At 51.9% G+C, this 27,994-nt stretch overlaps 1 protein-coding gene across 5 annotated transcripts in view; it reads right to left on the reverse strand.

The window, feature by feature from the left end:
* Positions 1–27,994, reverse strand: part of L1CAM (L1 cell adhesion molecule) — a 603,152-nt gene that overhangs the window by 72,073 nt on the left and 503,085 nt on the right. For all 5 annotated transcript variants that reach the window (XM_086940236.1, XM_086940234.1, XM_086940237.1 and 2 more), the window contains 2 exons: positions 5,405–5,589; positions 2,988–3,119 (listed from right to left, as the gene is read on the reverse strand). In XM_086940236.1, the coding sequence (XP_086796362.1) occupies positions 2,988–3,119; positions 5,405–5,589 (317 nt within the window). The remainder of the gene's footprint in view (positions 1–2,987; positions 3,120–5,404; positions 5,590–27,994) is intronic.

Genomic DNA, 27,994 nt, shown 5'->3' on the forward strand with positions numbered 1-27,994 from the left:
GCTAGGTGTGAGGGAGCAGAGCTAGGTGTGAGGGAGCAGAGCTAGGTGTGGGGGAGCAGAGCTAGGTGTGGGGGAGCAGAGCTAGGTATGAGGGAGCAGAGCTAGGTATGGGGGAGCAGAGCTAGGTGCGAGGGAGCAGAGCTAGGTATGAGGGAGCAGAGCTAGGTGTGAGGGAGCAGAGCTAGGTGTGAGGGAGCAGAGCTAGGTGTGAGGGAGCAGAGCTAGGTGTGGGGGAGCAGAGCTAGGTGTGGGGGAGCAGAGCTAGGTATGAGGGAGCAGAGCTAGGTATGGGGGAGCAGAGCTAGGTGCGAGGGAGCAGAGCTAGGTATGAGGGAGCAGAGCTAGGTATGAGGGAGCAGAGCTAGGTGCGAGGGAGCAGAGCTAGGTGCGAGGGAGCAGAGCTAGTTGTGAGGGAGCAGAGCTAGGTGTGAGGGAGCAGAGCTAGGTGTGAATGAATAGAGGTAGGTGTGAGGGAGCAGAGCTAGGTGTGAGGGAGCAGAGCTAGGTGTGAATGAATAGAGCTAGGTGTGTGGGAGCAGAGCTAGGTGTGGGGGAGCAGAGCTAGGTGTGGGGGAGCAGAGCTAGGTGTGAGGGAGCAGAGCTAGGTGTGAGGGAGCAGAGCTAGGTGTGAGGGAGCAGAGCTAGGTGTGAGGGAGCAGAGCTAGGTGTGGGGGAGCAGAGCTAGGTGTGGGGGAGCAGAGCTAGGTATGAGGGAGCAGAGCTAGGTATGGGGGAGCAGAGCTAGGTGCGAGGGAGCAGAGCTAGGTATGAGGGAGCAGAGCTAGGTATGAGGGAGAAGAGCTAGGTGCGAGGGAGCAGAGCTAGGTGCGAGGGAGCAGAGCTAGGTGCGAGGGAGCAGAGCTAGTTGTGAGGGAGCAGAGCTAGGTGTGAGGGAGCAGAGCTAGGTTTGAATGAATAGAGGTAGGTGTGAGGGAGCAGAGCTAGGTGTGAGGGAGCAGAGCTAGGTGTGAATGAATAGAGCTAGGTGTGAGGGAGCAGAGCTAGGTGTGAATGAATAGAGGTAGGGGTGAGGGAGCAGAGCTAGGTGTGAGGGAGCAGAGCTAGGTGTGAATGAATAGAGGTAGATGTGAGGGAGCAGAGCTAGGTGTGAGGGAGCAGAGCTAGGTGTGAATGAATAGAGCTAGGTGTGAGGGAGCAGCGCTAGGTGTGAATGAATAGAGCTAGGTGTGAGGGAGCAGAGCTAGGTGTGAATGAATAGAGGTAGGGGTGAGGGAGCAGAGCTAGGTGTGAGGGAGCAGAGCTAGGTGTGAATGAATAGAGGTAGGTGTGAGGGAGCAGAGCTAGGTGTGAGGGAACAGAGCTAGGTGTGAATGAATAGAGCTAGGTGTGAGGGAACAGAGCTAGGTGTGAGGGAGCAGAGCTAGGTGTGAATGAATATAGCTAGGCGTGAGGGAGCAGAGCTAGGTGTGAATGAATAGAGGTAGGGGTGAGGGGGCAGAGCTAGGTGTGAGGGAGCAGAGCAAGGTGTGAATGAATAGAGGTAGGGGTGAGGGAGCAGAGCTAGGTGTGTGGGAGCAGAGCTAGGTGTGATGAAACTGAGATAGTTGTGAGGTGAAAAGAGTTAGGTGTGAGGGAGGAGAGCTAGTTAAGAAGTGAGGCAATAGAGCTAGGTGTGAGGTAACAGAGCTAGGGGTGAGGGACAGAGCTAGGTGTGGGGAGGCAAGCTAGGCTTTGGGGAATGGAGGTAGGTGTGAGGGATCAAATCTAGGTGTGAGGGTGCAGAGCTAGGTGTGAGGGAACTGAGATAGTTGTGTGGTGACCAGAGCTAGGTGTGAAGACGTAGAGTTAGGTGTGAGGGAGGAGAGCTAGTTAAGAAGTGAGGTAATAGAGCTAGGTGTGAGGTAACAGAGCTAGGTGTGAGGGACAGAGCTAGGTGTGGGGGAGGCGAGCTACGCTTTAGGGAACAGAGGTAGGTGTGAGGAAGCAGAGCTAGGTGTGAGGTGAGGGAACAGTGCTAGGTGTGAGGGAGCAGAGCTAGGTGTGAGGTAACTAGAGCTAGGTGTGATGGAGCTGTGCTAAGTGCGAGGTGCCTAGAGTTAGGTGTGGGGTGAGGGACCAGACCTAGGTGTGAGGAACCAGAGCTAGGTGTGTAGGAAGAGATCTAGGTGTGACCAACATTTAACTCATTTTATTTAGGTTCTGAAGACCCTGGAGGAATAGGGCTGGGAGAGAGAACGAGGGCAATGAGAGAGGACCCCAGGGCAGGGAGAGAGGACTCCAGGGCAGGGAGACAAGACCCAGGGGCAGATAGAGAGGACCCCGGGGCAGATAGCGAGGACCCCAGGGCAGGAAGAGAGGACCCCAGCGCGGGGGGAGAGGACCAGGGCAGGGCGTGAGGACCCCAGAGCTGGGAGAGAGGACCCCAGGGCTGGGAGAGAAGACCCCAGGGCTGGGAGAGAGAACTCCAGGGCAGATAGAGAGGACCCCAGAGCTGGAAGAGAGGACTAGGGCAGGCAGAAAATACCAGGGCAGGGTGAGAGGACCCAAGGACAGGGGGAGATGACCCCAGGGCAGATAGAGAGGACCGCGGGGTAGGGAGAGAGGAACCCAGGGCAGAAAGAGAGGACCCCGGGGCAGGGAGAGAATACTCCAGGGCAGATATAGAGGACCCCAGGGCTGGGTGAGAGGACTCCAGGGCAGAGAGAGAGGACCCCAGAGATGGGAGAGAGGACCCCAGGGCTGGGAGAGAGGACTCCAGGGCAGGGAGAGATGATTCCAGGGCAGGGAGAGAGAACCTGGGCAGATATAGAGGACCCCAAGACTGGGAGAGAGAGGACCCACATCAGAGCCAATCCACTCTTCTTGAATTCCGCAAGACCTCAAGATCATGATTTTCAATCAACAAACCTGCTATAAGCAGGGCCAGGCACACACACGCCTGCTCAGCGTCCGAATAGCCTCTCGGGTGATAGTGCACTTTACAAATACACATAGCATAACAACATAGCATAACAAGGAGGACTCACCCTTTATAGGCACTCCATTAATTTTCCACGTCACTTTGGGCTTGGGCTTCCCGTACACCTCGCAGTCCAGTCGTGCTGTCTCTCCGGGGCTGTACAGAGAGCTCTTTGGTTTCTTGATCCAGTAAGGGGCAGCTGCAAGGGCCAAAAGAGACCTATGTGAGCGATACAGTAAGGGCCAGTTGTAACCGACGAAAGACATTTAGTTGAGTGAGAAGGGTTCCATCGATTCACCACAAATTAACCCATTACTGAAGATTCAACCATGGATTCAGTCATTATCCAGGATTTAAACAATTGCATATTATCCGAGATTCAAACAATAAAGTAGCATTAAACTGATTACCCTTGGTTCAACTGGTCGCCTGGAATCAAGCACTGAACCAGAGCTCAACCAATCAACCCAGTGTAAACTTATTGACTAAAATTCAACCGAGGGAAAATGAATGAGGGGATCAGAAAGCCACAGTGAGAGCAAGACAGATGGATAAGCACTGAACGAGACATGGAAAGAGAGGCAGGCTGACAACTTGGCAGGTCGGGAGACAAGCAAGAGTTTCATCACAGAGCAGTTATCAAAGTATACCTCTGCCTGTCACATCTGAAGTATTTCTTCTCTTTTTATGGCCTTAGTAAGGAGTCCATTTCCTTTCCTCCTTTCCCTACATACTACCTTTGCCCATGTCTCTGTGTCTGGGCATCTTGGGGTGATAGTCTGCTTTCCCTTGCTGTAGCTGCAATACTGTTAGAACCCAGACCTTGACAGGGATGAGAACAGAAATAGGTGCAGTGCCTTAACCACCACGTCAAAGCATGGAGGTTCAAGACAAGATAAATGATCAATAGACCGACTCCCCCTCATCCTTGAGAGGACAGGCATCAAGTGCTGCAGTCAGTCGATGTCCATTCCCAGTGGGAACCCCTCCCGTCCAGTTAATGGGGAACAACTTGTCATTGATGGACAACAGGTTCACTTACACCCCCATGTTGTGAAAACGTAAAGCCTGCCCCATGAGATGATGAAAACTGCATTCAGCATTTACAAAATGGCTGCTCTTCCAGCAAACTCCCAGTCACTGTGCAAGAGTGTGAGAGTGTTGGCTAATGAGGGGTGTTATCTCGCAACCGGTCCCAGGATGCTTGATTCCGGTCCAGGGTGGACCTGTCTTGGCAGTTCAGGCTGGACTGTTCCCATGAGGCACAGGGTCAGACTGATTTGCATATGGAATATCTGAACTGGGGTGGCGGAGTGAGCTAAAGAACGGTGATGGATTAAACCCAGATCAGTTGACTGGGGGTGAGTGTTTGTATTGTCAATGCTCCGTCCATCACCCCCTTTGGTTTTTCTTTGTTCATCATAAGTTGACAGGGTATGCTCAGACATTAGTCCCTTGCTCACTTTGCCACTGGATTCAAGCAAGCCCGGCTGAAGACGGCTGTAATGCCAGAAACCGGTCCTGGGAAGCTTGATTCCGGTCCAGGGAAGACATGGCTTGGCAGTTCGGGCTGGACAGTTCCCATGAGGAGCAGGTTTAAGACTGATTTGCATATGGCTGGGTCCAAACTGGAATAGCGTAGAGAGCAAAATAACAATGGATTAAACACAGATCTGTGACTGGGGGTGAATGTTTGACAATGTTCAACATTCCGTCCATCATCTTTTTGTGTTTCAAAACCTCAACATCACCAGAAGAGGATTGTCTTAGTTTCACATGGAGACACTGTCTAGTTGTCCTCCCAGAGGTGAGCCTGCCTTTTGGTGAAATAATCCTTCCTATCAGAGGGACCTCAATAAATAATTCCAGTTTTCTCTGGTGAACATTGCAGAACAATAAACTAAATCAAATTATTGCAAAAAAAGGTTGAAGCCTTCACCAGCATATAATACTGCTTTGAAATTCGAACAATTCTTAGCAAATAATTTCAACTAAACTTAAATTTAAATGTAAAACATCTGACGTTTACCCCCAAATTTGTTTCTATTGTGAAAACAATGCAAAATCTCTATTAAAGTATTGAGAAAATGCAGTAAAATAAGTGCTTTACAAAACACCTAAATAAATAAATTGTTAAGAATGTAATTACTATATGTAACATTTTGTACACATCTGCAATGAATGATTTGACTTCCAACCCCTAGCTAGCTGCTTGCAGCTGCATGCACCCTTCGCTAGCTCCTCGCAGCCACATGCACCCCCTCGCTAGTGCCTCACAGCTCCAAGCACCCCTCGCTAGCGCCTCACAGCCGCATGCACCCCCTCGCTAGTGTCTCGCAGCTCCAAGCACCCCTCGCTAGCGCCTCATAGCCGCATGCACCCCCTCGCTAGTGCCTTGCAGCCGCATGCAACCTTCGCTAGCGTCTCACAGTCGCATGCACCCCTCCCTAGCGCCTCACAGCCACATGCAGCCCTCGAACGCACCTTCCACAGACACAGTGTACACGTGCTTGGCGCTGCCCTCCTGGTTGCTGACGGTGCACTGGTACTCGCCGTCGTCCTCCTCCACCACGTTGTTGATCTGCAGCAACTTCCGGAAGTTGAGGTAGGTGACACGTTTCTCCGGCATCTGCCCGTTGAGGCGCTCCCACTTGATCTCCGGGGTGGGGCTGCGTGGAAATAAAAGATGCTGAGGGCAGTGCTTAATTTGCACAAAAATAAGTGCCAGGGCTCTCGTTAGGAGGCCACTGCAGCTTTAACCACACATTGCCACTGCCAGCGCTTCCAATGATAGTAACATAACTACTAACCATCGCACTCCCACAAGTGTGAGATTTTAGACTATTCCAGGCCCCCAAAGCTGTAAGAATGGCTTGGGCGGCAGGTGCTAAAATGTTATAATGTATATTGAATGAATAATTAACTGTTGCCGTGGTCATCTCTAAATTAGCCAGACAACACCACCTTGTGGCAGACTATCACAAGCACCAGTGTTGACAATTAAGTGCAGGTGCCGAGCACCGTAAACCATTGGCTCAAATTAAGCACTGGCTGAGAGGTGAGGAGTCAGCACTGGCAGGATCTGTTTGTGTCCGCCCCCCCCCCCCCCCTCCCCCCCTCCCCCTGGCCAAATGGCGGCTGGTGACCTTTTAAAATGGTGAAGTGTTATACTTGCCAGGAGTTTACCTTATTTCTTCTAAGTTTTCTTTGAGAGTTGCCCTCATATTTAGAATTACCATCATTGTTCCATGCCAGCGTTTTCCTACGGGTACCCCATGACAATAATAACATACAATATTCCAGTACCTACATTTTGCTACTGGTATTGCCCTCATACCATGGATGTTCCATATGCAAAAAACATACCTCCAGTATTTCACAGGCAGCATTTCATCACAGATTGGGTCCGACAACCTCGCCCACTCATCTCCAATGTGCCATGGCTGCCATCTCTAAAGCAAAGAATTGTCTCCAGTATGCCAGCATCAGCATTTTGCCATAGCCTTACCCTTATGTCCATGGCACGAGTCAGCGGTACACGCGGTTAGACTCTTACTACACCTGAGGAGGCTTTGAAAATATTTAAGTACCACTATTTTTTCTTGTATAGCCCTACTCATCCCAATGCAGGGTGTCAGAGCACTTTACATTAACACGTGCATATTATATGTACAATAAATTATATAATAGGCCTGGGCGGTGAACTTCGCTCCAGTCGTGGAGTTTGCAGAGTTTTTTGCACTCCGCTTCGTGATGTGCAGCAGAGTTTTTTCCCCACTTGCGATCGTGAGTGGTAAGTTTGCGAGCGCAAGCTGCAATTTGGGTAGAATTTCTACCCAACCGGCAGGAATACCAGCACAAACTGCAGTTTGCACTGCACTCCGCCACTTACGGAACCTCGCGGAAATTTTTGTAACTTTGCGGAGTTCCGCAAAGCAAAACTCTGCGAACTACACCCAAGCTTATTATATAAGTTTGTGAATGAACGTACAGGATGTATTACATAAAACTGGGGGATTGCAAGGTGTAGAAGTCACATATCCTCTTTCATAGCTTACTGTGCCATTGTCATCGCAATGCGCCTAAATGGACACATGACAGACCTGCTAAACATATATGTGAGGGCTTTATATCTGAAGTCACTTCTTGTGATGCCACTTTCTATGACGTCAATTCCTCTGTTGCCATGTGTGATGGCATGCGCTGTGATGTCGTGCGCCATGATGTCGTGCTCCGTGATGTCTAACTTGGTTAGTCCCCCCCACTTATTTTTTTTAGGACTTGTGCCTTGCTTATGTCAAATATTTCTTTCAGTATTTAAGGGTCGGCGTTTTGCTTTGCCCCCCAATATGCCACACACTACTTCACTCACTCCCTCTCACTAACTTAAACACAATCAACATAATCATATACTCTTTCAGACTCAGATTCCCACTCATGTTCACTCTTTTTGACATGCTTACACATACACACACACGCACAGACCAACAACATAATTTCTACTTACCTGTCCTCCTTAGATGCCAACGGGGAGGCTCTGCGGCAGCAGCGGAGACGGACTCCAGTGCCAGATATAGGAACCAGCGAGCCATGATTCCGAACGAGGAACCAAAGGGAGCAGCAAGGACAGGTTTGAAAAGGGGAAGACGCACCTCAATACCTCACCCAGCTGCTTGATTGGTCTGGAAGCACAGTCCTATCAGAAGCTGGGACAGTACCGGGGGTCCCGCCCCTGTTGCTCTGTGTGGCTCCTCATTGGCCTCAGGGATGCATTGATGTACGCCCTGGCAGTCACAGTTTAGAAGATGCATTGCGCTGCCTGGCACATGCGCAGTGCGTCTGCTGAATACAATGGAGGCCGACCGACACGTCCCCACAGGGGACACAAGTAAGAGGGCGGCCCCCATAGTGCCACAAGATGGCACACGGAGCAGCCCAGCGCTATGAGATCCCGGAGGGTCCCGCGCGTCACTTCGGGCCTGGTGTGAGCGGGGGAGAGTATATATTCCACCCCCGCCCACCTAGCGGCCTCTTTGTCCGCAGTCCCCTCACCCTGACGCCGTTTTGTGTGCCTCTGTTAGCTCGTCCAGAGGCCTGGTCTGGGATCGGGGGCTGTGCTTTCCGTCGTTCGCCGGCTTGTTTTCTAATGCGGTGAGTCGGGGGATTAGGTTGTGTGATGGCGCTTTGTGGCCAAGGGGGTAGCAAGGGTTCAGATGCCTTTGCCGCGGCATGGCTTTGGCATGTTCGCGGGCATTTGGGGTCACTTGTATGGGCCCGCTGTTATGTATGCTTTGAAGGATGCCCGTGGCGCTAGAGTAGGCAAAGAGGCTGTTTAATTAAGTCGGGGTGCGGTGAGGCGTTTTCACTACAGGGTGGCGCCGTCTCTTTGATCTCTCTACCTCCTATGTTTGGGGCTCGCCGGCGGGTGTATGTCCAGAGGTTTTGGGGTAATTTTGGACAGTCGGTGTCTTCACCTCTTCGACGTCGGATGCCCAGGAGGGCTACTCAGCTAGTTAGTCCGGTGAGTAGCACCCCCTCGTGCCCGCTCACCCCCTTCTGGGGGTCGTAGCTGGGCTGGGCGGCCTGTTCTCGGGTCGCGGAGGTGAGGATGTCAAGGGGCTATTTGTTCTAAGAGCCACGGTTTGGGGTAGCCTACCCCCCTCATGCCTGCTCCCCCCCCTTTTTGTTGGGGGGCTGGAGTTGGCCTGGCGGCCGGTCTCGGAGGGCCTTAGTGAGGGGGGGCATACCAGTTGTCGTGCGGCGGGTTTGCTGGGCTGCCAGGTGGCCTGTCTCGGGTCCTTTTCTCCTGCGGGGGAAGGGGGGCCCCTTCCTCCTCTGTGTCGGGCATGCTTAGGGAGGGCCGGGGGGGGCAGCCTTCTGCAGCGGAGGGCTGTTTCACCTTATTGGGGTGTGTGTCCTGTTACACTGGCCGGCCTAGGTCTTTCCTCGGCCCGCAGTGGTGTTATGTGTATAGATCGCGCCGCCTTGGGGGTCTCTGGGCGTCTCCGCACACATCAACCTTTGGAGGCGCAATGGATATAACTTGTCAGGCTTCAGATCAGAAAATCCCTGGTTCGATTCCTGGGTGGCTCGCATTATTGGTTAGAGTAACCACAAATGTTACTTATTTCCAGACTTCATTGCAAGCTGTAAATATATTCGCAATGATTCATTTATGGAAGCGTAAGTTATGACCGAAGTAAGGTGGCCCTTTCGTCAAATTATTTTAACTTAAAATGTGACAACATCTTTTTCCATCGGTGCCTTCCCCACGCGGTGTGTTTCAGCGGGCCGAGTTTGCTTTGTGGTGAGCTGGCGCATAGTGTGGATCACTTGGGCCCCCGTCAGTGTCCCGCACCAGGAACCAACCCTCACGAATGTTATTTTAGGTTCCGTGACCTATCTGGGACACCAAGTGGGGAGCGGCCAGGTGGCCCCCCTCCAACCTAAGATCGACGCCATCCTGGCCTGGGAGCCCCCGGTTACCCAGACAGAGGTCCGAGCCTTTCTGGGGCTCACTGGGTATTACCGGCGCTTTATAAAGGACTATGGCAGTATTGTGGGCCCCCTCACTGAGCTCACTTCCGAGAGACAGCCACAGAAGGTGCACTGGACACCCGAGTGTCAGGCCGCCTTTGAAACCCTAAAGACAGCGATGTGCACCGCCCCCATGCTCTAAGCCCCCGATTACAGCCGGGAATTCATAGTTCAAACGGATGCCTCTGATCACGGTGTCGGGCGGTTCTCTCCCAAGTCAACGCCGAAGGAATTGATCAACCGGTGGCCTTCATTAGCCGACGTCTGCTGGCCCGAGAACAGCGCTGGAGCACCATTGAGCGGGAGGCCTTCGCCGTGGTGTGGGCCCTCAAGAAACTCCGACCCTATCTCTTCGGCACCCACTTCCGGGTGCAAACTGACCACCGACCCCTGCGGTGGCTGATGCAGATGCGAGGGGAGAATCCGAAGTTGCTACGATGGTCCATCTCTCTACAAGGGATGGACTTCACTGTGGATCATCGCCCCGGCAGCGACCATGCCAACGCAGACGGCCTGTCCCGCTTCTTCCGCCTCGGCAAGGAGAATGCCCAAGAGGATGGGTGACTCTCCCTGCTTTCAGCTGGGGGGGACGTGTGTTGGACCCGGCCGCGTGGCGTGGTCCCACTCCTCCCGCATGGCGGGACCTGGACGACCTCGACCCCTGTCCTCCGGCCTAGGGTGACCGCCGGCTCTCCCCCTCTGGAACTCGGCAACCCCTACTCGCCCCCCTCTGCTGGTCCGACCCCTATCCTGGGCCACCATCTCAGACCCCGACTCCATCTTGGACCCTCCACGACCAGGCCCCGTGGCCTCGGCCCGAACTCGGCCGCGGACCCAGCGAAGCCCCGACATCGAGGCACCAAGATCCGACCAGGTGGTAAAGCGGCCACTTGACGGAATAATGAGGAGAAGAGTTTTGATGGTCCTCCAGCCGTCCCCCGACGCCTGGTTTCAATCGCCTCCGGCCTCCCTGGGCGCTGGCTCAACCCCCCTGCTGGGTGTCTGGACAATCTCATCCCGGCCCCTCTGACACCCAGGTGCGAGGGTCCGGACATCAAGGGACGCCAGACCTATATCTGGGGCAGCTCTAGAGCAAGTCAGCAGTTGTATCCTGGAGTCGAGAGACACCGAGACAAACTTATCTACGTGGAACCCGTAACTACTTTGGAACCCTGCTGACGCTGCCGCGGCCCATCCTCGCTGAAACCATCTTTGGAGCCCTGCTGGTGCTGCTGCGGCCCATCCTCGCTGAAACCATCGTTGGAGCCCTGCTGGCGCTGCCGCGGCCCATCCTCGCTGAAACCATCTTTGGAACCCTGCTGGCGCTGCCGCGGCCCATCCTCGCTGAAACCATCTTCGGAGCCCTGCTGGCGCTGCCACGGCCCGACCCCGAGGAACCCCCCAGCTCGAGGATTGAGAGCTGAGCGTAGGGTATCCCTATACCAGGCTGGTACTAAGACTGTCCTGCTATCCCCTTCCCTCAGTGACTAAACCTGAAAGGATCCCTTGATCCCGTTGAAACCTGTATTGCTACGATTACCTGCCTTAATTGTTGATAAAGACGTTAAGAATCTATCCTTGTGTGGTGTCCATCTGTAGTGGTGCGATTGCTCGTCTGTACGATCCTAGGGGAGGAACCTCGCCAGGAGGCCTCTTGACTTCGCTCGGCCAATTCTAGAAGGAGGGGTGGGTCTCGGGGTGGTCAGCCAGACAGCCTCTGCCTCCCCCCTAAGATCCCCTTTCTAACACTTCTATATCTACTCTCCACAGGTCACATCCTGTTCCCTGTATCAGCTGTACAGACTCCACTTTCATTTTTCACCCTATTCTACAGCCCACTTGTTCTATCCATGCTCCGCTGCTACTGTTCATGACGACACCAACACTGCATATCTGCCCTCCAAACTTGCCATATTGGTGCAATGGAATGCTGCTCCTCTTGCACGGCCATTCCCCATTCACTGTTGTTGTTTTTTTTTAACATCGTTTGTCCCATCTTGGACCACACTTGTTCCTGGACTTTGTGCTTCTCTTTCTTGTTCCTGGACACTTGGTCATGTTGCTGGTCTGCCTTTGTTCTCTTAGTGGTCTGGGCCCTTTGTCCCCTCATGGTTCTGGGGCATGTGTCCCTTCTAGATTGTGGAATCATGTTCAAGGCCTTTGCCCTCCTACTGCTCCTGGGACCAAGGTCTCCTTGCTGCTTCTTAGTCGTGGTTAAGTGCTAGCGTCCAGTTCTAGTTAGAGTCCGACGGCACGCTTACGGCCTAGCTTTGCCCTGCTCTTCCACTTACAGAAGTGAAAACATGTATTTCTTGCAGGTCCTGCACACCGGTAGTTACGGCACGAGAGGAAACTGCCACGAGCCCAGCACGAGACAAGAAGCAGCACGTAGGAAAACAATACAACACGTCTCCTTTCCTTTGACATAAAAACAAAGAACAAAAATGACAATGAATTGGTAAAATATCGATTTAAGAAATAATATACCTCAAAAGTGAAAGTTAAGCAAGTAGTGAAACAAAAAAGGATGAAACATGGTTAAAGGAATAAGAAGTCATAAACTATGCTTTTAACGACAATATTACTCAGACTCGCATTAGGAAAGAACAAGCTATTGGCTTTGTGAATAACGATGCTATTAATTTATAAATTTTCAAAGCCAACGCATATTAAAAAAATGTGTCATTTACAATAGCAATAGCTCACACTCTCCTAATGCATTGCAAATGCTTGTTGAGTTGAAGGCTCTCAGCCAGAGCTCGGGATCTGGATTAACCCTTTTATTTGCAGAGCGCCACTTGACCCGAGCCAAACCGGGTATGAGAGCGCTTTACATAGCAGCAGTGACGTCACTTGAAGATACGCATTCATTTTTGTTGGGCGCGGGGAGATCAAGTGAAGCGACATTACCGAGACTCGAAGTCAGTGCCCCAGGTCCGAGGTGCAGCGCCGTAGCCGTTCGGCCACCTCCTGGCCCCTTTGACGTTGTGCAATAAAGAGTGCTTGGTGTGTGTAAAGGGCCGAGTGCTGCTAAGAGGACTGTGGCCAGTGAGACATGGCGGGGCTGCATAGGCCGGCGTCTGCCTCGCGCATCTTTCCTCCAAGCAGCCTCAGCTGCGAGCGGTTGCTCTCCGCTCCGGGTGTATAAAGGCCCGGCCCAGCCCAGCTGACCCGGATTGTGGCCACGAGTTGCTGTTGCGAAGCCTGCTCCTGCTGCGAAGCCTGCTCTGCTGCTGCGGAGCCTGCTCCTGCTCGGACCCTGCTCGGACCCTGCTCCTGCTCCTGCTGCGAAGCCTGCTCTGCTACTGCAAAGCCTGCTGCTGCTCGGACCCTGCCATGGCCGCACCTGCGACCCCCGCGGACCCCCTGGCCGTGCGCTTCTTCGTCAGGGGCCTGCTGGAGGAGGCCTGCCGGCGGGTCTTCTGCCGCCTGACCCAGGCTGCGCCCCTCAGCCCGGAGGGCGAGGCCTCCCTGCGCCGCACCGCCGGGGAGCTCCTGGGGGCCGTCCGCCGCCGGCCCGCCCCCCGCCTGGCCACCCAGGTCACCCCGCTGCTGCTCCGGGCCTGCGGCTGCCAGCTGCTGCCCCCCGCCGCCCAGCTTGCCCTGGCCGAGAGGCTGCTCCAGAGGCTGGAGCCGTCCAATGTCCAGCGGGTGGTGCGCAGCGCAGAGCAGGCGGTGGCGCGGGAGCGGCGGCTCCAGATCCTCCTGGCCACCGCCGACTACTTCAGCTGCGCCGTGGGCTTGGAGCTGGAGGGCCTGCTGCGGGGCCACCACCTGCCCCAGCTGCACCTGCGGGCCCACTATGCGGTGCGGGCCTGCGGCTGACGGACGCATCCGTCTCCCAGCAGCGCGTCCACCTGGCGCTGGGCGAGGCCTCCAGCCGGGAGGCTTTCTATGCGCTCTTCTGCATCAACCCGCAGATCCTACAGGACGTGGAGGACAGCCGGGCCCCCCTGCAGGCCATCCTGGGGGCCCATCTGGCCAGCGCCCCGATCGAGCTGACCACCGAGGCGGAGGGCCGGAGCTGCTGGCTGGTGGTGGCGCACAGCACAGATGTGCCCCAAGGACTCCAGAGCCGGCTGAGGAGGCACGGGACCTGCGCCTACACGGGGCCGCTGTACGACGAGGCCTGGGGGCTGCCCCCCGAGTGGTGGGGGTCACCATCCTACCCATCCCGCCGGACTGGTGAAACCGCCGCACTCTATCTGCCTGTATATAGTGTGTAAATAAATGACCCTGTGTGCACTGAGGCTGTGTGGTGTCCTCTTACTGGATGCTGAGGAAGAAGGATGACACGCGGGGTTAAAACGTTAGTGATATCCAGCTAGTGTTACTCATCAGCGGATCTTCTCTCACTTTTTCATTGGGTTCAATAATTTTTTGCTCCAACTAATGTTAGTCTTGCGGTCCATCTTGCTCCTCCAAGTGAACTCGAACTACAGCTCCCAGAATGCATAGGTTCGGCTGTCAAAGGAAAGTTTAGGATTGAAGAAGAGCGGACGGAATGTTAATCAGGTCAATTAACCAATTAGGTGGATGGGGGACAACATCTATGCAGCTTTTAAAAATGATAAACCATGAAGGGGTTAGAGCCGTAATAGCATTACTGGGGTGGTGTGTTGTTATCTTGAACCCGGATCTGCGCCAGAGCCACTGGAATTATGTGGCAATGGAACCAAAGTATGCAGCTAGATTGATCGAATTATAGGGCAAGAACATGCAAATTAAACCCATTAACAGCAAATAGTTACCTCTTTAAGAACAAAAAGCCCACCGGGCACTGTTTATTTATTGTGCAAAGCTGTTTCTAAATGTATTTTAATGCGGTTCACGCATCTGTTCCTAATTGTTGTCCCTTTCAGCCGTTTCCAAGCTCCATTACAAATTCCTATACAGCTACTAAAAATGTTTTGCAAAAAAGTCAAGCTGAAACCCTGGTGTTTCTCACGTTGATGTGAGCGGCTGATCTTGTAACTCAGGGGGCCACTTCAGAAGTGTATAGCCCTGGTGCTCTGGAGCACGTGTTAGTGCATCACAGAGAATTGCCTCTTTCTTCATAGGCATATAAACAAGCATTTGCAATCCAATAGGTCTCTCACTTACAAGAGTTTCAGCTATTGGCATTGTAGATAACCATGCCTTGTATTTATGTTTTTAAAACGCAACCAAGAATAAAAGGCTTTGTTATTTGCAATGTCAATAGCTCCAACTCGCGTAAATGCGAGCGCTATTGCGTTGCAAATGTTTGTTAAAATGTGCATTTTTCTCGCAGCGCTGCCTTCGAGCTCAAGAAAGGACCTCTGCCCTCCTATAGCGGGAGGGTTGCTGTGTCCAGATCTGCAGTCGGGCTCTGTGCTGCTGCCATGCACCAGAAGGGGGCGCTTCCATCAACACCCAGGTACACACGGAGGGTGGGGCTTGCTTTCAAGACCAGTGCAGCGCTCTGGTGGAAACCGAGGCAAAGCAGGCACTGAAGGCCCCTCCCTAGGTGAGGCTTGACCAGCTTTGGGGTCGAGGACTTGTCTCGGTCTAGTTTCATTCGTCTGATTCCTCTTCCTTCTGCACAGCACCCTCGAGTCATCAATCCACCCCGGGTCAACCCTTCCCTCTGTCCCGGTGCAGCTTGCCTTCTCCCCCTTGAACCCCTGCTCCCTTCTCCTGCTGCTCGTCCTGTACATCACTTCTCTTTGAAGTTTGCTCAGGGCCGCAATGGCTGTATGTGGGCGGTTTGTGGACTGGTTTTGTGGTTCTGGTGGGCCACTTTTTAGGTCTCGCTGGAGTAGCATCCGAAGGATGCGTCCAGCTAGAGACGTATAGCCATCCTGTCTCGGGGGAATTAGGGACAGGAGGGTGGCACGCGCTTCTGCTGCTGGATTTGCCTGCCTGAACGCGCACGTCGGCTCCGTCCACATTCTATGCGTGCGCATACACACAGACAGACACCCGGTCGCTCACACACACTCCCTCCCCCCCACAGTCGTCGGCCTCTTTTAAACACACACACACACACGCATACACACAGACTCCAAGACACAGACACACACGCACGCTCACACACATACAGAGCCCCTGCCGCACGTGCGCACACACACATGCCCCCCGCCCTCGCAGCTCAGCAAAGGCCCCCACTCACCGGTACTAGTCTCCAGCTCTCCATGCGAGGGCTTGTTGCAGGCGGCGGCGGACTCTTCCTTCGGTGCGGGGGGCTCTCACCTCACGAGAGCCCCGCTAGCGCCAGCCGCCCTTCTCGTCCTGCCCACACGCCCTAGTGCTGGGTAGGCTCCCGCCTGGGCTTCCGGTGTATCTTGACGTCCCGCCCCCGGCCTGCCCGACTTCCGCCCGGGATTGTGCACGCCACGCTAGTTTCTTTTTTTTTTTTTTTTCTGCTTTCCCTGCCGATGTCCACAATGCAGATGGCGTTCCGTTGAATTATGAATGTTAATAAATGGCGTAGCTACCAATTAATTTCCTGTTTTGCGTGGCTTTCGGACAATCCTGGTTTTGCCAATACATCACGTTGCATGTTGAGCTTTAATTTTGAGCTCCTTCTTAGTTAAAAAGAATTTCTTTTGGTTTGTTGGGCTTGTCGTACTCTGAGCATGTCTGAGTGATTAGTATCTCTTCGGGGAGCAAGCTTGGTTGCGCGCTGTCTGAGTCTGTTTTAGTGTCTTGTGTTCTGAGCATACGAGGTAAAATTACCTTCGTTTTATTTGTTAAAACGGCAAACTCGTTTTTTTATAGGGATTGTCTAGTAGGCAGACTAGTAAGATAAATTGAGAGCAATGTCTTTGAAGGATTTAAATGAGGTAAGACTATTAAGATTGATTGGTGCATGCTTCGCAGTGCTAGTTTAACTTGTTTGGGGTTAGACACGAGGAGATAAGGGATTTGATCACAATCACAGGATGTTGAGCCCACACCGATATGACAGTTTTTTTCAACGTAGATTATCATAAATGAGGTCTGCAGTTTTCTATCACCTAACAATGTTTCCCTATCTTTGCAACAATCGCCGTAGAGTCAGTGAAGTATTTGTTCTCACACTGCAGCACCATGTTTGTCCATAACGTGACTAAGATGAAGATTAATTGGGTAAATGAAGGCTGGCTCTCGGCCGCTCTTAAAACACCCCCCAGGGCGCGCGCCGTTGCTCCACTTGTCATGGGTTCTGCCTTTAGTGGGAGGCGCTGAACGTATCTTCGAGTGCTCTTATTCAGGTGTCTTGTTGCCAGTCCACTGTTTGTCGGGCTTGGGTAGAGTACTTCCTAAGCAAGTGTCACGTGTGCGAGAAGCGATACGTAGTGCATATGAAATATCTGAATTGTGCATACACACCTGCATAGTCTGTTTATGTGCATTAGCTTACTTTTGTTTGGAATGATTGAGAACAGCCACATAACTGCAATCACAGTCAACAGCATGATCGAAAAATACAGTGGCTTTGAACATCCCGTAGGAATGAACGTGCCCAACTTGCATTGGCAAAGCCAACAGGCTTGTTCTTGTTGTCTTTCGTGGCTAACACAATCCAAGGGCGAGGTGACCGATTGTGGAGGTTATCTGCCACCCTGATTAATCATTGTGTTTTCCCCAGCCCAACCTACACACCGTTCACATGGGGGGAAACACTGTGTGAAGGAGGGTGGGAAACAAGACTATCAGATTACGTCAAAGGGTTCAGTGTAGCTTGCTAAAATATAGCTTTTTGAAGACTGTCTGCCGCTTGAATTGGTCACCAGAGAAACTATGCAGGACTAAACTTTGTAATGATTTCAGACATTGGAGAGGCGCGGAACACAACAGTAATATGGTGCACATCTGTGGGACGGCACGAAACTTGACGAATACTGGCTTTATATGCCCCCTGCCTGCATGGCGCTGCTGCATGATGTTTCATTTTTACCTGCACTAACAAGACATGTAAGATTGGCAATCGCATTGGGCATTGCTAGATTGGTTATCCTACGTCACTAAAGGACAAGTACAAGCCTGACACTTTTATTTAAGTATTAATTATTTAAAAAAATGAAAAGCCATTCTAATATCCATATATCTACGTCACGTAATTACAAAACATGTTGCATTACAAATGCTATAGGTTTCACATTTGCGAACGTTATAACTATTGGCATTGTAAATGACAAAGCTATTAATTTCGCTATTTTCAAAACCAACACATAAATAAAAAAATTGTCATTTGCAATACCAATAGCTCAAACTTTCCGAATGCGAGACCTATTGCATTGCAAATGCTTGTTACTGTTGCTCTCCCAGTTAGTACCACAAACATTGATTGCGTGCTGCAAGGTCTAAAAATGGAGGTCCCACACTGTGTAAAGAACTTATACAAATGGCTAGACACAGCCAACTCTGCACGCCGACCGACACGTCCCCGCAGGGGACACAAGTAAGAGGGCGGCCACCGTAGTGCCACAAGACGGCACACGGGACAGCCCAGCGCCTTGAGACCCCGGAGGGTCCCGCGCGTCACTTCCGGCCTGGTGTGGGCGGGGGAGAGTATTTATTCCTCCCCCGCCCACCGAGCGGCCTCTTTGTCAGCTGTCCCCTCACCCTGACGCCGTTTGAGTGTGCTTGCGTGCTTCGGCCAGTGGCCTGGTCTGGCGACGGTGTCTCGTTCGCTCATGGTGAGTCATCCCTTCTCGGGATGGTTTCTGTGTTTTCTCTTTCGGGTGAGGGGACTAGGGAGGTGCAGAGGCATAGCTGTTGTGCTATGCCCCGGCCACGGCCTATGTAGGTTAGGCTTTGGGATCACTCGGGTTGATCCTTTTCTTTTAGTGTGTGCTTTTTTTTAATCTCAAATGTTTTTATAAAAAAATAAGTTTCACATCAGAAGTTACATACAGTACATTGTAATTCAAAGAGAGAGAGAGAGGGGGGGGGGGGCTTACGTCTGGCGTGATTCCAGGTATGTGTCGAAGTTCCCACATTCCGTCTTTGGCATTATGTTCCTTTGAGAACTTGCTGGTAATGTTGTCTGCGCCTCTGAGGAAGGTGACCCAGTTTATCCAAGTTTTGAAATTCGCTTTGGCTGTGTTCTTCCAGTTCGTTAAAATTATTTTTAATGCTGCTGTTAGTAGGATGTCCACTAGGTCTCTCCTCTTTGTTTTTTAGGCATTCCGTCATGAAGCCCGTTGCGAGGCTCACGGTGCTGATCGTTATGTTCTTGCTGGTGATGTCATTAATGAAATTGCTCACTTTCACCCAGAATTTCCTAACTTTGTGGCATTCGAAAATGAGGTGTTCTAGGGTTCCGGTCTCTTTTTCGCAGTTCCAGCATGTCTCAGTGCCTCTTGTGCCTGCCCTGTAGAGCCTCGCCGGAGTCCAGTATGCCCTATGAAGGAGCCAGAATTTTGTTTGTGCCAGTTGTGGCGTGACTTTGTTCGTTGTCGCTGACCGCACAGTTTGCTCTTTTCGCGTTCATTTAGCTGCCCCCCAAGGAGTGTTTCCCATGTACTCATCACTTTCTTGTTTAGCGTGGATGCTTGGGGGTTGAGGAGCTTGTAGATTTTTGCTGTGTGGTGGCCTGTCGTGTTGAGACTTTCCATGTTCTTGATGATGGTTGGTGGAATTTTCCTTAAGTTTGCCTTTGTTATGGCGGTTTTGATTTTCAGGAATGTGTATAGCTCACTTTCTGGGAGATCGTGCAGATGTTTCAGAGTCTGGAATGTGATTGGAGAGTTTTTCGTTTCTAGCTGGTTGGGTGTGGTAATCCCTTTTTCTATCCATGTTCTGTTGTTTAGTGTCTTCCCGGTAGATTATCCTTGTGTTTAGCCAGATTGACTCCCAGGCAGTTCCTTTCACTTTCTGTCCCATCCGTTTGTCTATTTTCAGTAGTGCCTCTTTGGTATGTATGAGGATTGAGTTGAGTCTCTGAGGATGTTTGTTCGCTGTGAGCAGTGCTATGGGGTTGAGCCCCCCCAGGATATTCTTTTCTACTTTCATCCACTCTGGTTCATAGTCTTGCGTGTTAGTCAGCCAAAAAATACCTTGCTTTGCTAAGCATGCTGTTTGGAAGTTCTTGAAGTTCATCAGATTGAGACCTCCCAGGTTCTTTGTTAGTCTCAACTTTTGTAGGTTGATTCTTGGTCTTTTGTCTCTCCAGATAAAATTGTTTATTATTTTGTCCAGTCTCTTGTGAAAGTGTTCTGTCATTGCCAGGGGTAGCATGCTGAGTGTGTAGTTGATGGCTGGTGTGACCATCAGTTTGATTGTTTCAGTCCCGCCCCACCAGCTGATGTATTTGGGTGACCAAAGGTCCAGTCTTTCCTTTATCTTTTTCGAGGTGGCTTCTTCATTGTGTTCTAGTGTTGACTGTAGGTCTCTGCCGAAGATTAGGCCTAGATATTTAAGCGTTTTTGTTTGCCAGGCAAGACCCGAGTCCCCCGGTACCTCTTTTGTGGTGTGTACGTTCATTGGCTTACACTCCAATTTTTCCTTATTGAGCTTGTATCCAGAGGCTGCTGCGTACTCCCCTATTGTGTCCATTAGGGCTGTGATTGATGTGGTTGGTGTGGTCGTGGTGATGAGGATGTCGTCCGCGTATGCTGAGAGTTTCACCGTCTTGTCTTTGATTGTCACGCCTGTTATGTCGTCGTTGTCTCTTATTCTGGCCAGTAGTGGTTCTAGCGCCAGGAGAAAAAGTCCCGGTGATAGGGAGCAGCCTTGCCTTGTTCCTCTTTCCAGCCTTAGCGTCTCCGATGTACCCCCATTCACCACCCCCCCTTGCTCTTGGTTTGTTGTACAGGGCCATTACCATTGTTCTATATTTAGGCCCTAATCCGAACTTATCCATGCATGTATCCAGGAATCGCCAGGATACTCTGTCGAACGCTTTCTCTGCGTCAAGTGCTATCATCACTGCCTGGTCTTCGCTGTGTGTCGTGTGGTTGATGAGATGGCACAGGAGACGTGTGTTGTCTTGGGATAGTCGGTGTTTGATGTAGCCTACTTGTGAGCTGTGGATGAGGAGTGGTAGGACCCTGTTTAGTCTGTTTGCCAGGATCTTTGCGTAGATCTTGCATTCTACAATGATGAGTGATATGGGTCTGTAGTTTTGTGGGAGTTGCGGGTCTTTCCCTTCCTTGGGGATCACAATGATGTTGGCTTCGGCCATGGAGTCTGTCATTCTGCCCCTGTGAATGCAGTGCGTTTTAGTGTGTTTTCTTTCGCAGTGAGGCCGTGGGGCTGCTGGAAGTTTAATGCATTCTCCGTTTTTTCTCTGTTCAGGGAGAGGGCGGTCGCGGGACGGCTGCCGGGGTTTTGTGTCCATTTACGAGAGGAGCTGTAACAAGCTTTTGGAGCATTCTGTGTCCTTCGTTGGTGATCAGTATTATACAGGGAGCATTGAGCATGGCGTGACACAGGTTATTACCCCTATATGTATGGCGGCACCATTTGCACCAATTCAGACTGCCCCGGGCCTTTCAGGGTGTGCCTGGTCTAGCGATATGTGCACATTATAGGAGTGGCCGCAGGGCAAGGTTTTCGAATTGCAATGCGGTACAGTTTTTTCATCACTTTCACAGTGACACTGTACTTGGCTTCAAGAAGGGGCTCGCTCAGAGCCTGGCTCGCTGGGTGTCTTATTGAGCTGAAATATGACCATTTGGTGGGCAGCACTATTTGGGCCAGCTGGCCCTGCTCCGGGCGTCTTGGGGCATGCCTGCTTTCGCTGGCATGGGGCGTTAGTGAGAGCAGAGCAGCCCAGGAGCTGTTGCTCCAGGGTAAGGGTGGTGCATTAGTGGCTACCGCTATTCACACCGCTTGACGTTCGGAGGGCAGGTCTGTGCCTCTTTGCGATTTGCGTTCACTCATGTCGGGGGAATCGGGGAGGTGCGCCTCGCAACACTATTTATTTTGTGTCTTTCGCAATGACCCGGGAGGGTGTCCCCTTGCGCATTTCGTTCGCTCCAGTCGAGTCTGTCCCGGGGGAAGACAGTCGGTTTCGAAGGCCCAGGTGTTTCCAGTCGTGCTCATTCCAGTTGTAACTGACAAGAATATGGGTGTGGGGCCAATGCATGACCTGCTGCTTTACACTACATCCTCATCCGCAGCCAAGATTTTGTCTCTAAGAGCACAGGCGTGCAGTTGGCCGGGTGGAACCCCTCTTGTCGTTGGTTTGGCCCGGTTCTAGGAGCCAACTTTGAGTTGGTGTTCATTGTCTGACAAAGTGTGCTCAGCAGAGGATTGCGCTGCATTTGTTGCGCAGACGGGATGTTTTTACCATTTGCACATCGGATTAAGGGGGTACTGGGCACGGTGGCTTGGGTGAGGCCGCACACAGTATGGTTTAGAAATACAGATTATTGTTCTCTTTGCTATGAGTTAGACTGTGATGGTGCCGCAAACTGCTACTGGTGGCACTGTTCCTCACCTTGGCTGTACGTGGGTGTTTATGGCAAAGCAGTCACCAATGTTCACTTTCATGTGTTCTTTCCTTTTGCTATTCAGCACAAACACCATTTTGCGTGTGGAGGGATAGTGCAAAGTGATTTGAGGTATTTATGCCACTGGGTGGCACCATTCCGCTTGGGGGGGGGGGGGGGGGGGGGGTTCCCCGCCTTGCTGGAACGCTGTGCACTGCCGGTTCCCCACCCTTGGACCTAGTACGCTCTGTAGGACGGCCCGAGTGTAGAATTTTGCACGTTGTTATGGCCGACATCAGCGAGTCCGCAGTGAATTTTGTTTATCGCGGAGGCCCCCCTCACCTTCACGTGGGGGAGAGAGGGCTGTACTTTCTCTCAGGTTTTGTCACGATGTCACGATTACTGGGGATCCGAGACCATGATAGGGGTATTGAACGGTTTTGATTTAATTGGCCTTGTTTTATTGGTGGCAGAGTCTTTCGGTCACGCAAGTAATGGCGCCGGGGAGCGGCCATCTTGTGGACCGTTGCAGCTTTTGGGTTTCTGCCCACGTGGCAAGGGCGCCAGGCTGCGGCCATCTTGACTTCAGTGCGGCTTTAGGGTTCTGCACGTGAGGGCAGAAATGTCATTTTTCTTTGCTTTTCCCGGTGGGCTTTACTCCGGGTTACTGATCAAGGTGTAGTAGCTGCTATGTGATGTGAGGATGGTGTTTACCAGGATGTATGCTTTCTCCTTATGTGATGATTATTAGTCAGATCCTTGCATTTTAATCATTAGTTATTCTGTTAACAGCTTTTGTTAGTGGCGAGAGTACGATCTGGGTTGAGGATGGATGCGCGGCTCTGGAGGGAAGTCCATGCTCGAGTTATTATCCTCTCGCTGTGTCTGCTTTCAGGCCAGAGACTCTTCGTCCTTTGTCACAGAGCCTACGCCAGAACTAGGATTTGGGCATGGTGGGCGCCCGAAGCAGATCGGACCGAGCGAGGCTGCAGTTGCTCCTGTAAAGTACTGCCAGGCCATGCCGCCCTCCCCACGCTGCCTCGCGCTGAGGTTTTTTGTTGTTGTAATTTTTAGGCACCTCTCGGGGTCGCTTTGCCTCCCTTTCGCTCACTCCACACTTTCTCTGGAATGGTGTCTTTAGGGGAGAGGTTGGTCCATTCTGAGTTAAACTCGTTTTTCCACGCAACAGAACAGCTTGCTATCTTCAGTTTTATGTTCCCTGTGCAGAACGGCTTTGTGGGATTCTCTTTCCTAGCACGGGCCAGTGTTGTCTTCTGCGACGCTCAGGGACCTGGGAGGTTTCAGTCTGCATCAGTGGTGCTGTTGGGTAACGTGGCTGCCTAGGGATCTGTTCATGGGTGCTTTTTCGACACTCGTTTGACTATCCTGGCTTCGTGGTTGTTCGGGATAGTAGCATTCTGTAGCTGGCTGGGGGAACAAGGATTTGGTACGTGTAACCATGCTGTGCTTTGCTGTCTCGCTATGTGGGGACGACGGCTCATAGCTACACACTTTGTGTGAGTCCCTTCACTTAGTGTGTGCTCTTTATTTGCAGTCAGAAAGGGTGATTGCCTTGAGCGGATATGCCCCTAGTAGTACACTGAGTTTTGTTACATCCTGTTTTTCCACAGCATGCTACATTTGGGCAGGACTCATTTCTGTATCCCCTGCTTTTAATGGGATCTCCTTCAGGCTCTCGTCGGATGCGATGCTTGTGCTCCACAAGCAACACGGTCCCTCAGCGTGCTCTTAGGATAGTTTGTAGTTCTATTTCCTAGCATGGCTGCAGGATTTCACCTCTGCACTCATCGTCATCCCCTAGCCAACTTCCCTGCTATCTCGGGTGGATGTTCTTGTTGCATCTTTTTCCGGATGCCATGGCTATAACAGGTGCCAGGCGGGGGGCAGACTGGCTGCCGCATGCACAGGAAGGCCCGGGGCAGGTACTCTAGGGGTATCTTGGGGGGTTGGTTCCCACCTTCTTGGTATACTCTCTCCCATGCCTTCACTTAGCGCAGGCGGTACCCGCTGGGGGCCAGAGCGCTTCACAATAGGAACATACCCGTGACTATAGCACTAGGAGTTTACCCTTTCCAAGGAAACCTAGAAAGAGGCTTTTGTGCCTCTCTGACTAGAGGCAGCTCGCGGTGCTTTACAGCAGGAAATGGGTCGCGAGGGCAGTTCCATGCTCTCTAAGTGTAGGAAAGGTACCTTTTGCGAGGACTGGAGGACCCCGTTCACTAGAACAAACGTCACGTGGGCATTGGTGGCTCTGTTGCAGGTAACGGAACCTACCACTATGCTAGAGGGAGCAAACAGCTTGTGACAAGAGAACAGTGATGGGCACGTGTACTTTGAGCACCTCACACAGGTAGAAGGATATTTCTTAGTATATAGCAGACTACCTACAACGGGATCCCACTGGGAAGACTTCCTTGTCCTTTGCAACCTTGATTGCAACATGATTTTGTATGTGACAGGGGGGAGACTTTTACAATGTTTTGTTTTTCTCTTCCTTATTCAGACCAAGCACTTCACTTTTGGTCAACTGGAACTTTCTTGAGTATCTGCCTCCTTGATAACACTTTTAGCGAAGATTGTATTGCACTTTCCATGGAACTAGCGGCGTCTCTTATTCCACTCTCTCTTTGGGGTTGGGTTACCGGGTGCCTTGCCTGAACAGTGACACACGCTTTACTCGATCTGGAGCCTCTACACAGGCTGATGGATATGCTATCCGGTACGTGGGACCCCCCCCCCTCCCCTACAACACGCTACTGGGCAGTAGGTTGGCAGGGTCTGTGACTGACAGGCAAGGGCAGCTAGGAGCTGTTTTAAACATCAGGGTCAGGCACGGCGATCGGCACGCTTGCACGTCGCATAAGGGTGCGGTGGCGCCACAGGGGACACAATTTTACACTTCCCAAACCGGGTCAGGAGTGCATCCGCGGCACTTCTCAAATGCGGTTGTACTATCGGTTGCCCTTGTTTGAACCTTAGTTAGGGGCCCCTGTTTGGATCAGCTTCGTATTCCTTACAGTCCAGCGCTTACATGCCCCTCTTGGGGAAGTGTTACTGACAGTGCCCGGGCATACTCTTTCCATTTCAGATTGTGCTTCCATTCTTTATTCGGGGATGGTTACGTGTTTGGATTAGTTCACGCAGCAGCTCACTAATAGTAATGGAGATATTGGGTGACGCCGCCAACTCGCTCTTGGAGGTTCAGTTTTGACCTAATAGGATCCTTTTAGTGATGTTATAAGAGTAGAACCCTTTGCCCTGGCGGCGCAGCGGGCAGCTTTGCAGGGAGGCATACTAGGCTCGCTTATCTATCGCTGTGGGTCGGTAGTGCGACCATTGGGGTGGGTTTTTTCTCTCACAAGGTTGAGCAGAATTTAAAGCGACTCAGACTTGGTCGGCGTCATCTGATAATAGACTGTGTTTGTGTGCTCAGGATGGGGCAAAGCCGTCTTTCCCATTCAGCGCTAGGTGTGTCTTCACGCAAAGCATAGTTTTCAGGTGCCCATCTCCCGTTTTACGATGCCAGGCATTTTAGACTGACTGTAAGTTTGTGCTACTCTGCTCTTCCTAAGCTGCACAGTTTCCTACCATACCGGCACTTTGACTCCCTTAAGTAGCGTATATATGTTATTGTTTCACTCGGGCACACTTCTAGCTCGGGTATATCTACAAAAGCAGCCCTTTTCCTTGGCCCTCTAGAGTCTCTTCGTGGTCAATTGGGTGTATTTTCTGATTTAGTTCGCACTCAGCTTGAGTGTTGGATGGCTGGCAAGAAAGTGTTATTCAGGTCTTATGTCATGTCACTCTTGGTGCACGGAAATGATGGACATGTCCCTCTTAGCGGATGACACTTCGGGAGCTATGGTGGGGGGCTGCTAGTTATGGTTGGCTATGCACGAAAACTATATTTGTGGCTTAGTTAGCTTATGCACTAAGAAGCTTTGACTAATCCAACAGATGGGCTTGTTGTTTGGGAGCGCTCCTTTTGTAAGCATAGATAGGGAGACATTAGCATAGCGGCCAATTACCAGGCATTTCTCAGCGCCTTTGCCTGAGCAAGCTGTGTAGGCCTGCAGATCAACTGTGCCTGTATTGCCACACTTTTATCTCTTCTTTCTGGCCCACGCTGAGACAACGGCATAGTCGTTTAGAGCATCGCCAGTAATTGGTACTATGGTGTGGCATTGTCAATTTGCACAGTATTTTGGGCCTGCTTTGGTACTCATTCCCCTCCTGCCTGATTTCCCCCCCCCCCCCCCCCCCCCCACCTAGACCTCTCAGCTCGGGCTCCACTATGGTTCAGGCTGATACTTTATAGCCTCTCCTTTTCATATCGGGGGTCACTTGTGGGCCACCACGCGGCCATGTAGACGTTTGCTTTGGCTGCACTGCGTGTATTCACAGTTGGTTAGGATAGTGGTTTTTAGCTTCACAGGGACCAATGCTAGGACAGGCAAAGGGGGACATTTGGGACTTGTGACAGGCACGAGGAGATAACTTACACAGTGTAAAAGGGATGTCGCCCATGCGAAATATATACAGCCTTTTACACATTCTGGAGAAACTTGCGGCCACGAAGTGAGTTGTCCAAATAATGTTATTGGGCACCAGGCACCTTGTATGCTGATGTATTTTGTACTTTTACGTACCTGTAGGGGCAGGTAAATGTAAATGTACAGGAATTTATATAGCGCAAATCGCCAAGCGGTTTCTAAGCGCTTGCTTAGGGAACCCGTCCTGGTATTCCCTTGTGAGATAACCCCGGCAGGGTATCCGCAAGGTGAAAGCCAGGCATCCCGCCGCGAGGGGCCATTGTGGAGATTAAGCAAGCTATTGCCCAGAGTCGCAGAGTGTGAACCTGTGAATCGAGTAGGCACCGGAGCGAGAATTGTTGAGTCCATGGACATTTTAGGACTCAAGACCCCGCAGAGCTGGGAATTGAACCCTGGTCCCAGGCTGACCTCTGCTTGCAGGTCTGCCTCCTCTAACCAGCGAGCCACACTTCTCCACATCAGTGTGTATATATACTATCCACAGGAATAAACCAATGCCACCCTTTGGTGCACTGAACTAAGGAAACACCACTCGTAGCAATTTTACCACGAGCCCTGTTAACGGTGGCCAGTTCATGGTCGGCTAGGCATGTGAGCCTTTAGTGTGGCTTCTTCATTTTGTGCATCTAAGCTGCATTGACTATGTCAACAGATGGGCTGTTGGAAGTGCAGGCTTGCACCAGGTGATGGTTCATCTAGATCGTCCTAGACAGTCTTCCAGTCCTGCCCGTTAGACCGCTTTTCGGCTCTCGTGACCAACTGTCTTGCTTAGTTGGGGTGCATTAGGTGAAGGGAGCAGGGGGGTAGAGCTTATTTCGGCACATCTGGTTGGAAGTCGGCTTGTGGGGCATCTCTTTGCTCTCTGAGCTGGCATGCTTTTTGATCTTTACCCCCCCCCCCCCCCCCTGCGGATTACTGCAAGCTCACTTCCCCAGGGCTAGGTAGTCAACTAAGGGGGGGGGGGGGGCTGGTCTTGCCACCAGTGGGGATCAGGTAAATTTCAGTGGTCAGACATGTCTCCATCTCTGCAGGCAGGCGCTTGTCTAGGGAGGCGCTGGAGCCCAGGCGCAGGAAGTCCTGCGCTGTGTGTAATTCAAAGGGCAGAAGAGACAGGACGTCATTAGACTTGGGAGACCTTACGCCATGTGCAAGGTGCTTCGGGAGGATACCTAACACTCCTGCCCGAGTTAGCTGGAACTGTTCTGGCTGGTTAAGGGTGAGGCCCTAGAATTTACAAGCTAGGAATAGTAGGAAGTATGCCGGCCTTTGTGGGGGGCCCTGGCTGTGACGGTCGCCACACCCAGGGCTGTGGTGGAGTTACAGGGTGATCCAGAGGCGGAAAGGTACCCGGGAGTACCCTCTCCAGGAGCACAATAGGATGCTGAGGCCTAATATCCCCAGGAAGTCTGTGCGGTGGACCCTGGGGGTGCGACGGCGCCCCGCTATCCTACGGGTGGTTGGAAACCTGTACAACTGGGGGTCGCTTGAACGCTCCGCCCCTCGTAGGAGGGGGGGGGGGGGGTGTGAGCAGGAGGGTGGGCCAATGGTTTACCGGAAATTAGAGGAGCTATCTCCTC

Source organism: Lissotriton vulgaris, chromosome 10, assembly GCF_964263255.1.
Source record: "Lissotriton vulgaris chromosome 10, aLisVul1.2, whole genome shotgun sequence".
Taxonomy (NCBI): Eukaryota; Metazoa; Chordata; class Amphibia; order Caudata; family Salamandridae; genus Lissotriton; species Lissotriton vulgaris.